Source organism: Telmatherina bonti (assembly GCF_933228915.1).
Source record: "Telmatherina bonti genome assembly, chromosome: 13".
Classification (NCBI taxonomy): domain Eukaryota; kingdom Metazoa; phylum Chordata; class Actinopteri; order Atheriniformes; family Telmatherinidae; genus Telmatherina; species Telmatherina bonti.
This window is the reverse complement of record NC_136611.1, coordinates 32741433-32752945: the sequence shown is the minus strand read 5'-3', so window position 1 is coordinate 32752945 and position 11513 is coordinate 32741433. Positions and strand designations below refer to the sequence as shown.

The 11513-nt window shown below is 37.7% G+C and overlaps 1 protein-coding gene across 1 annotated transcript; it reads right to left on the bottom strand.

The window, feature by feature from the left end:
- Positions 1 to 1852: 1852 nt before the first annotated feature.
- vamp8 (vesicle-associated membrane protein 8 (endobrevin)) lies at positions 1853 to 10437 on the bottom strand. Its single transcript, XM_079250763.1, has 3 exons — positions 10263 to 10437; positions 5279 to 5446; positions 1853 to 3382 (listed from the first exon to the last, which is right to left on the bottom strand). Exons 1-3 carry the CDS (start codon positions 10275 to 10277, stop codon positions 3197 to 3199), a joined length of 369 nt encoding a protein of 122 aa, XP_079106889.1. The 5' UTR covers positions 10278 to 10437; the 3' UTR covers positions 1853 to 3196.
- Positions 10438 to 11513: the final 1076 nt, after the last annotated feature.

Below are 11513 nucleotides of genomic sequence, written 5' to 3'. Positions count from 1 at the left end.
TCAATGCATTTCTGTAGCTTCATTTTCAATAAAGCCTGTCTTTGGGTGACAAGATGACATTTTACTGGCAATTTGCATAGAACATAATCACACCATAACAAATGGGCAGAACAGATACCCGGGTAACACAGAGTTCTAGCTCCCTCCAAAGACTTTCCATTGGCTTCAGATCTGGAGACATAGCTATACCATTTCAGGACCAGAATTTTTCTGTTGGAAAAGTTTAATCAAACCCAACGAAGTCTTTATAGTTCTCCTCATGATCAAAAAGGCTTGTTATTTCAGTCGGTTAACTACATGTTCCCCGTAGATCACAATATCTCTAGCCCAGTGGTGTTGTCCAGGGTATAGGCAGGTATACGGAGTATAGCCACTTCTTTTTCAGTCAGCATTGAGTAAACCCACTCCTAAAACCCCAGTGATGCTGCTTTTACAATTGAAAACGTACGTACACATGCACCTGCATCGCCCAGCAGCTCAGCTAAGGTTAGATATGCTACACTGGTGTTGTTAGCCCTTAGCTGCGTTAACTTTAGCCTGAACATAGACATAATATGTAGATCTATAAGCCTGTCTCTCGCTAGTCTGTGTGATTGGTTTAGTCATTCATAACTCTTCCTCCCTGAAAACGAAGAACAAAAATTATGTCATCTAGTCATCTGACCTACACACCTCAAAACACTGCCTAATGGTGAAGCTAGTCCTGCCACATGTTGCACTGCCTTTATTTTCTCTATTTTCATCTAGTGGTATTTTATATGAATTTTTTAAATATTTTAAAGTTCAATAGTTTTTTAGTCATGTTACTTACACCTTTTCTACTTTTTGCATTTGTTTAGATTGTTGTGTAGGTTTTAAGTCTTTATTTTCTTGTGCAGGTACGGTCGGCCTGAAGCAGCATCCCCTCCCCTGGTGGAGGTTTTCTTCAAGTGTTTTGTTGGTGTGCAGTGCACTGGTGGTTTAGTTTGTGAGTTTTCCCGTTTTCGTTTAGATGTTGCTGCGGCCATGCCTCTTTCCTGACATTTGAGCTGGTTTAGCTCAAATGTTTATTTTAATATACCTGATTTAGTTTTGTGTTAAATAAAAATCGTGTTTAAACTTGAACAGTCTATGCCAATGTGTGTAACTAACCTGTGAGCCAAATCAGTGGATACCAGATTAGGAGTTTCCCAGGAGTGAAATTCCCTTGGGTGGCGTTGTCAGAACTAGCTATTCCTGGATTGTGTCACTCCATTACGCCACACGTCAATCTACGAGCCGCTCAACAGTCACTGGGTTTCTGAACCTTCTCTCAACGTCAACACACCTGCGATCAATCACAACACTGGGAGGCAGGGTCAAACAATCATGAATAAAAATAGGGATAAAACCAAACATGCAATTGCATAGAAACAGTCAAATAAATAAACATGCTCAATAAAAACAACAAAAGAAAAACTCAAACCACCCTGTGACATCCTCCCACTGTTGTGTGTTGCAGTCTCTGCAATTTCAGTTGTCTCTAAACAATAAAAGAACAATATGATATAGTGCATTATTTGTTCTGAATACTTTATACAACTTTTGTTGTTGCTCGTTTTACCTTTAAACCACTTCAAATGTTTTTAAGACATTTTGTTTCATTTTGACTGCTAGACAAAGTTCAGACTGTAGCTATTGATGAGTACAAAGCTCAGATCTTTATTGAAAACTTGGGGGCTGAGGTGGGATGGGGGAGATCTTTGACTGCATCAGAGCACATTTTATTTATTTGTGTTAACAAAAATCTGAATAAAATCAACAACACTACATTTGATCTCCAACTTAAGAAACCTGTGAAACCAATGAGGACAAACAACCCAGCTGATGTAAATACTATTTATTTCATTCACCAGAACATTAAAACCATTAAATCCCATAAAGCCGTTGACAAATTCTGCACATGAAACATCTGCATCATACAGTGGTGGTACAGCATCCTGGTGGTCTGGGAGATGGTAAATTGACAAGAGTGGAGAAAGTGTTCCTGGAACAAACCCGACAGAACCACTGCAGCCTGTATAAACTCTAATCTGATTGTGTTCTTACACACCACACAGCATACCAACCAGGATCACATGCAACAGGATAACAGGTGTCAGACTACTGATACCCAGAAGCAAATAAAAATAATAAATAAAGACAGGAAACGGTTTCTTTTTTTAACCATTAGACAATAAAATGAAGTGTACCATTTTCTGATTATTTATAAAGAAATAACATGAACTGATTGAGATGTATGAGAATACTATAAATCATGAAGCTAATTTCTTCTAAAGAACACTTTTACTCAGACTTGTTAATGGCTGAAGCCAACGCTCACTATATACAGGAAGCATTGTGAACTCTCTGAAGCTAGCAGAGTAACGTAACAGCAGCTCAAATGTTAATGATGTCCTCCGGATGGTAGGATGGAAGTCCCTTACTCTCTACAGCAGAAGTGTGTTAACAGCTTGACGCCTGTGGCATGTTCACTACATGAAGCGCCAGAGAGGCGTGTTTGAAAGAAAGAAAGAAGAGCCACATCACTAAATAGAGGATCTCATCCTCCGCTCATTTTCTTCTCTAAACATCTGAACACATCTGGTTTCATTAATCCGACTCATTGCTGAGAGTCGGACTCCAAACACACGCAACTGACCTGCTGTAACAGATGGTTGTGCACACACACACACACACCAGCTTCAGCCCTAAAGCAGAGCCACGTACACGCATTCACTTCCACTTTTATTCTAAACAACCCAAATGTGAAGAAACTAAAGGCACTTTTAATGGAAGAAACAAAAACAACAAAGGTTTGGCCTTTCCTAAAACAAGTCAATTCATTTCTAGTAGTTTAAGCTTTACAAGCAGGCTTTTGTAACGTAAAGTAACAGATTATTTCCACAATCTTCATCTAACTCCCCATTTGTCAGGATGAAAAAAAAAAAAATACTATGAAGTCAGGATTTTGTTAAAATGATCCCCAATTTCAGAATGGCTGTGCTGGAACTGATTCAAAGGGCTTTGTGTGTCATTAAAGTGGCTGAAACCAAAGCAAAAGGAACCAGAAAAAAGACTATTAAATATTTCACCAAACAGTTCTTTGCTACAGTCTATATATTAGTTTATAATGTGCAACAGGGGTGTGATTGTTTATTTCACTGTGTCTTTCTGTACATGGTGCGTGTGCCTCTGTTTACGGCTTGGACGTGGGACCAACTATGGGCCCCACGGACGAACTGACAGGAATAACTCCGGTGGCCAGCAGGACGATGATGAGGACGATGACGAGGACGATCACCACGATCACCACAATCAGCTTGACATTCTTCCACCAGTAGGAACGGGCCACTTTCTGAGACGTCTGCTTGAAATGCTGAGCCTGAGCGAGGACATGAAGATGAAGACGTGAGGACAACTCAGGCGCTGCTGGTAAACTGCAAGTTTTATTTTACATATGTTGGTCTGAAATAAAAAATTACATATTTTTCTTCATTGAAAATGTATAAAGCTGACTAATTATGCAGCATTGTATAATAATAATAATAATAATAATAATAATAATATCAAGCCAAAGTCCCGTTAAGGTGCCCTTACGTAGTACGAACAACTGTGTGTTTTCCTACTATGTGACGTGTAACTAAGATCCAGTCAGAATGTTCTGCTTTCATTATTATGACTTGTTTGCAAATAAAAAAAAGTTTTAGACTCTAAATAAGAGTAATAACCTTTAATGTCTACAAACTGGAAAGTGTTTTTTTTTTAAAAATATGAATGGAGGTAAATGTGTTATTTGAAATGCTCTCATAGTGATATCTGGATCCTGAATCAAGTCAGTCATATTGTGGCAGAATCAGTAGTATCAATAAACCCTGATCAAACATATGATTCGTAGGAATGAAGAACCATGTGGGACAGTGCCTGGAGGGGAAGGGTCGTGCTGTGTGGAATCATACTTGAGTAGGTCGTGGACTAAACAGCTGATTAATCCTGACAGGAAGTCCCAATGTATTACAGTAGGGAATGAATGAATGAATAAATAAAAGTTTTACTTTAATCACAACTGCTTTGCTGCTTGGAGGCTCCAAACTTATCAATAAATCTTAATTAGTTTAAATGAGTTTGATGACTTTTAATCAATTTTCTCTTCAGCTTCCTGCTGCAGCTCCATCTGGACTGTTCGGGCTTTTCCCTCCTTTTATTTACTTACCACAGAAACCACATGACAGAAAGTAAACAAAAGTCCATATTCTCTCATTAATCTATGTGATGGACCAGGATGGTAAAGTACCCAACTTACAAGGGTGGTGCTTTACCCCACAACACCCCCCATCAACCCTCAGAGCTTTGTAGACATGCTGCAGGGCGACTCATAGAAAGTCAAGACTGAACCTATTGAGATTTACATAATTAGGGATGATCAGTTTAGAAATCACATCAAACCTGCATTAATTCTGTTTTTAAAAGCAACATTAAAAATATATTTCCTTTCAGAGAGGAAGCGCTTATTGTTTTCCAGTGAGTTTGAAACTGCTGAGATGTGTGAATTTTAAACAGGTAGATTTTTCTTAAAAAGGAAAATCAGCTGCTTGGAATATGAAACATCTTAGAAAAATAACATTATAATAGCAGTCTGGCTTTGAAAAAAGCATGTATTGATCAAATAAAATAAGAAATAAAAAATAACAAAAAAATATTTTTTATTTTTAAAAAATAAAAAATAAAATAAAAGAATTAAATAAAATAGTTAAAAAAAAAATTGTCTAGACTTATATTAGGTTCTAAACTTTAAGCCCAGATGGAAACTTTGTCAGGTTTACTCATTATTCCCCTAGAATGGGAGATTTGTCCACCCTCCAGTCATTTTATCAGGATAAAAGTAACATGTAGCACAAAGTCTGCTGGGAATGAAACTGATTTTATTTTCAGGACATGTCGCCCAGCTGTAAGAAGTGTGCCACACTGAAGTGAGCTTGTTTAATGAAGTTTGTGCAATGCAAGCTCCGGCCATCAAGCTGCTGGGCTAATGAGCTCATTCTCTTAACAAGCGGAAGATGGAAGAACGCCTTCATAAAAACGTTCAATTAAAAGTTTAGTCTACAGGAAGACAAAGGCCACATCTCGTTTATGTCCTCCCATGTCCCGACACCAGACTGTACTGACTTCTTGTACTGGTTCAGACAAAAACTCTCTCAAGCTAAACTAATCAATCACAAACACGGAACACCGTCTACAGAACGAACCCACTTCTACACAAACACTGAAAGTTTGCACTGACCCCTGCTTGCAGATCCTCGGACTTTCCCATGAGGTCATCCAGCCTCTCTCCGCGAGCAATGATCCGGTCCACATTCTCAGTCATGATGTGTTTCACTCCATCTACCTGAGCCTTCAAATCGTCCACCTTGCTCCTGGGCTCCGGCTCTTCTGCTATTCCTCCGAGCTCCTGGAGGAACAGCCAAAGAAATCTGAGTTAGCTCAAATGCATTTCATGTTGCAGGTTTTTATTAGCATGTAGCGTAGCTGCGCGATGCTAGATGATCTTCATTCTACAGACATTAAAGCCAAAAACAGGACCGTGTGTAAAGTTCCAGGAATAAGCTGCTTTACATTTACAGCAACATCAACCTTCTGAAGCTTTAGATATCTTACATGACGTTTATTCTGAAACCAATCTGACAGGGAGTCATTGGTCATTTCACAGCCAGAAAAAGCCCCAGTTGAAGCTAATTTCACGTATTTGAAACTGCTGACTAAGGCTAAACGTAAATACGGTAAGATTAATGGAGCCTCCAACCCAAACTGTTGGTTTCCTTAAATAGGCTGTTATGAATTGGCTTTCATGAAGTTTTTTTTCCCCTGTCTGTAAAGCGTCTTGAGATGGCATTGCCGTGATTTGACGCTATATAAAGTTGAATTGAATTGAATTGAATAGCACTGATCAATGACATGCAGTGTTATGTCAATCACACCTAGAGTAAAAATAAAATCCCAGTACGAGAAAGGTTGTTGCAGACACTTTAGTCTGTGGTTTGCAGTTTGAAATAAGTTAAATTACATGGAAACTTAATTCTTACAAGATCTGTAAGATCCCAACCACAAGAGCGTCGATGTGAGGCTCCAAATGCCCTGAAGAGCTGAATGCCACATGTCATATGAGCAGGTTTATTGTGCTAATGCAAAAGTGGTACACAGGTAGAAATATAGAGATGAACACATGTTTAATAATCAAACTGCTCTATAGATAAATATTCAGGATTGTCATGAGGGTATAATTACATCATTATTTCATTATTTTCTCCGCCTTGTTTGTCTTCCTGCTTGGTTTTGAACTTGATGATCGGATGTTTCCCAGACTTCTGCTAAAGGAGCTAATGAAGCGATGGGTGGAAATTTCTCATAAGCAGCTCTACTGAAACAACACTAACATTATATAACATACAATCTTATAAGATTAAAAACACTGAAAAACATCTAAAACTAAGCTGGAAATCGTTTACTGGTAATATTCCAGTCTAAGTAAAGTTGTTGCATTCCTCTGATCTGACTAAGGGCTCCATGTTCAAAGCAAAGAAAAAAAAAAAACCTTTCAAAATGTGGTATTTGGGTCAAATTGATGAAGTTACAGGAGAGCAGAGAAACGCTTCTATGCAAGATGTAAGACACTGGTAATAAAGGTAATATGATATCCATGTTAGCTGGTTTCATCCTGACTTAAAGCTATAGAAGGTAATGTTTCTCAGAGACATTTTACTCTGGGTGAAGTGGTTCCTCGTCCTGATAGTAGTTTATACATTTTGTAATCATGAACAATAAAAAATATAGTTAGACCCCTCAGTTTACTGTAAATCTGTAAAAACTCTGACCAATCCAAACGTTCGGGCCGAACTGAAGTTGTTCATTTCTTATAGTTCTTAAGCTTCTTCTCCCGGCTCCCCTCCTCCCCCTCCAGCAGCGCATACCTGACAGCCACACCCTGCATATAAACAGCATGTTAGGATGAAAATACAAAGTAGTGAAGAAGAAACTCGGAAGGCAAACATGGCTGAGAAAATGCAAGAAGGATTTCCCGACCCGGCTCGGTTTATTTGCCTCCTCCTGCTAAACAGCCGAGAAAGAGAAAATTGTTGGTGGAAAAAAGCTGCGAATAAAAAAGCTTCGGATCACGCAAGGTGCAGAACCAGAGGGGGAGGAGCCAAGACAGGGGGAGGAGCCAAGACAGAGCGCCACTTTCACATCTAGCTATCTCCCCAACATTACCTACTAGGGCTGTTACGATATGCTTTCTTCCCGATTCGATTCCAAATATTTGGGTGCTGATACGATTTAAATTGTGATTCTCACGATTCTTCGATATTGCTGATTTTTGTAGACTAATAAAAAATAAAATGAACAAAACATTTTTTGCTCGTCTTTTTTCTTGATTTCAATAATAAGAAAAACAACACAGTAAGCAGACCATCATTCTGTGGCTGTAATGCCCAAGAAGCCAATAAGTAAGAAGTAAAAAAATAAAAATAAAAAAATCAATAAAAACGATAAAAATGACAAAATTTTATAATGTATTATTTTCATTTCTTTGAAAAAAAACCCAAACGATTTTTGAATCAAACAACAGAATTTAAAATTGTGGAGCAACAAATCCAGATAGTCGATATTTCGATTAAATTTTCCCACCTTTATTACCTACCCCAGCTTTAATGAGCACATCTCCTCCCACTAATCAGCCTGGAATGAAAGGGATGCGGACATGTTTACACTTCCAAATCCGAAAGACAGACCGAATCACCAAATCTGTTGCAACTTTATCAGCTAATGATCTAAACGCTGTTCTAGTTAGACACAGAAAACTCCAGGTTCAGGTGCAGGATCGTCCTCTAGACTCGGTACAGCTGAGTTTCAGTTGGGAGGAGCCACTTTCTTCCAGACTGAGTTTGTGTTCATGGTGCAATATTAAAATGAATTAGACCTGCATCAGGAATTACTGACGTAGAAGAAAAGACAACAAAGAAGAAAATCTCTGTCATGTGTTGGTTAATGCAGGGCTTCTGTTTCTACCACATGACAGTAAAACACAGAGCTGCATCACATCCAGCGTCGTTGGCTCGAACATCAGAACTTTTATCGGCTTCTTCCACGTCTGACAGTGAACTGATGCTTTGGTCACATGCTTATTGTTTTGTTTATCCAGAACGCCGTGCGCTCCGTGCAGCGTGAGTGTGCATACAGCGACGTCCCACGAGCCTGCAACAGCCTGGAAACAACGCTGTCTCCTGGAAACCAGGCTGGTTTAGCTGCAACTCATGTCCTTTCCTGCTGCTTTCCCTTCTTACCTCTTCTAAACACTAAATATGTTTGCAGCATTGTCTGTTCTTTCCCGGAGAATTTAATGGACTCTGTTTCCTGTTCGCCTCCCCATCATCATGCATCCAACACGATTATATCTCAACTTACACGTTCCTCATCTCATTGTACCATGGTTCAGTAACATAAAGGCCAACAGCTATCAAGTATACGCAGAGAAATGTGTCATTACATGAAAGCCACACACAACGACTGCAGCAAGTATCTTATTCATACAGTGCATAAAGAATGACCTCCAGCTAAAAGGGAAAACTTGCCTGACAGACGGGAAGCCCTGTAAATATCTAGCTGGTAGAGACCGAGAACACTAGAGGACATTTTAATATAGTTAAAAACATCATTTAATCTTTCCAGTGATGACGTTTGCTGCTTCAAATGCAATATGGCTGATTTCATTTATGCAGGTTAACCACATGAAATCCAAACCTCCTGCGTGTTATCTATTCAAATGTCAAACTTCTCTGATATTCCAGCGTGTGTGACAGGATTAGCGCAGCACGCCGTGGCTTTCAGAAGTGTTATGACAAATAAAACAATGAAAAAATAAATTTAAAAAAAGAGAAAAAAAAGTTAAGAACCAATTCATGATTTAAGTTTCCTGGATTGGTTTCATGTAGTTCAGAAGAAAAAAAAAAGCAACATTTTCCAGGAAACAACAACAAAAACCACCAGATATTCAATAGTTTCACAGGTCAAAGTTTTCCTAATGTCCAAAAGAGTTCAGAAAATACAATCGATCCCATGTAATCCAGCAAGTAGGGATGAAAATAAATGCATAAAACTGCTTCTTAAACTTGGTTTTTAGTTGACTGAGGAGATAAGAAAAAACATAGCCTGATCATTTACTGGACAGTGAAATCTATTACTAAAGAAAATATGTACAAGTCTCTGAAAAAGAAGGAAAAAAGGCCTTCATTTAAACATTATTTACCTATTTTTAACATCTTCATTCAGAAAAAAAAACAAAAAACTAAACAGGGAAAAAAGTTAAAAACCACTTCATGATTCAAGTTTTCTTGGATTGGTTTCATGTAGTTCAGCAGAAAAAAAGCAACATTTTCCAGATATTCAATAGTTTCTTACTGTTAAGTGTCAAAGAGTCCAGAAAATACAATCGATCCCATGTAACCCAACAAGTAGGGATAAAAATAAATACATAAAAATCCTTCTTAAACTTAATTTCTGGTAGACTGAGCAGTTAAGAAAAAACATAAACTGATCATTTACTGAAGAAAATACGTGCAAGTCTCTGAAAAAGAAGGAAAAAACCTTCATTTAAACATAATTCACCTGTTTTTAACATCTTCATTCTGACTCATGTTGTTTTAAACATGCTAAGAGCAACATGAGTGGGCTAAAGAAATATAAATACTTAAATACCTGGGAGCTCCACCTGTACTCAAACACGTCATGACGCATACTATGTCACCTTTCTATTAGACCCACCTGTACAGGTGGGAAATGAGAGTTATAAAGGAGGTGGGCTACAGATGCTAAATAAAGCCTCTGATATAACACGGTTTAAAAATGTTAAAAACAAGCATTTTAGGTTTTAAAAACTGACTTTTAACAAAGAACTTAAAGCCTTTATATGAAGTTAGTTCTTTAGCGTCTGTGTAGCAAAGAAAAAAGCCACGTGACAAACTTTTTTGTCTTATTTTTCAGGCATTTACTGTAATTAGGCCATTTTGTTTGTTAGGCTACTCAGGAACTTTCTAAACCATGTAAAGTTAATGCGCTGAAATATGTTACTTTTTATAGACCAGGAACATTTTCTCTAACTTAACATTAAACCTATTTTCTCTGTAAATACACCTGTCGCATGTCAGGCTCTCAGCAATGGCTTTCAGGAAGACAAATCAACAATACAAGCTTCAGCCATCATCATCATCACCTACCGGATCAGTTTCCATCTTGTTGGAAATAACTTCTGGTCACTCTCAGGTGAATCAACTTTACTTGTAGTTTAAGCTACTATCTAAAACCTTAAAAACTGTTTTAAAACTTAGAAGTTTGCTGCGAAGCTGCTACGTTTCCTCCTCGGTTTAACTTCCTGGTTTTTTTCTTCTTCTTAATGAATTCCTTCGCTGAGCGTCAAATACACCACTGCGCATGCGCAGAGACGTCCACAGCAACACTTCAGACTTTTTTAATCTAGTCTGTGGTTTAAATATAACTTTATTCTCTCTGCATTTATTGGATAGCCTAGTTGGGAAATTAGTTCCTGTGTTTTACTAATATTTCTGTGCTGGTTAAGGGGCCCACAGTGTGTGTGTGTTTAAAAAAAAAAAAAAAAAAAAATGTTTGTGTATATAGATATATGTGTGCGTATATATATATCTATATATATAGAGATGTGCGTGTGTATATATATATATGTATACATATATACATGTGTATATGTATATCATATATACATACATATATTTGTGTATAACCATATATCTATATTTACATATATGTATATACCAATATAAAACTTTTGAGCAGTAGTATATAAGTATCCTGTATAAATTTATATCCTGTCTATAAAATGTTAATATTCATCACTTGAAACTATTATGATCAACAAAAGCATCTTGCAAGATGATACTCTATGAATACTGCATTATGACAAAGTACATGACGCTGCATTTACATGTGTTTACCAGACAATGATCACTTTACACATAGTATTTGTTAGAATTGGACTGTAGCTGGGAGGGGTAAATCAGGGTATTATATTAAAAGCCATGCTAATCCGGGCTTTACCTTTTGCTCTGTCTTTAAATAATGATTCTGAGTTTCGCTAAGTCATCACTGAAGATGTGTCGCTTCAATAACCTGCACACACCTTTCATCCCCTTGCGTCGAGTGTATCTCTGTTCTACATCATTGTAAAGACACTCCCATCACACGCTGATTTTCAGTGTACTCGCTGAGTAATCATACAAACCTATAGTGTTTAGTAATTTTCCTGGTTGAAGTAAAAGCTGATGTGTGTGCTGTGTCACTTTCAATGTTTATAAAGCTCAAAGGTCGGTGAGGAAAACCAGACAATCAAACACAGTGATCACTAGTACAGTTGAAACCAGCATACACTCCGCCACTGAGATTATAGCCACATTATAAAGAATATAAAACGTAGTTAGTAGTGTTTAATGAGGATC

Bases quoted from the DNA above. Each gene is read 5' to 3' on its own strand.
- vamp8 (XM_079250763.1), bottom strand. The intron at 3,383-5,278 runs GTCAGTGCAAAC...GTCCTCGCTCAG, and splicing joins CCGAGGATCTGCAAGCAGGG to GCTCAGCATTTCAAGCAGAC.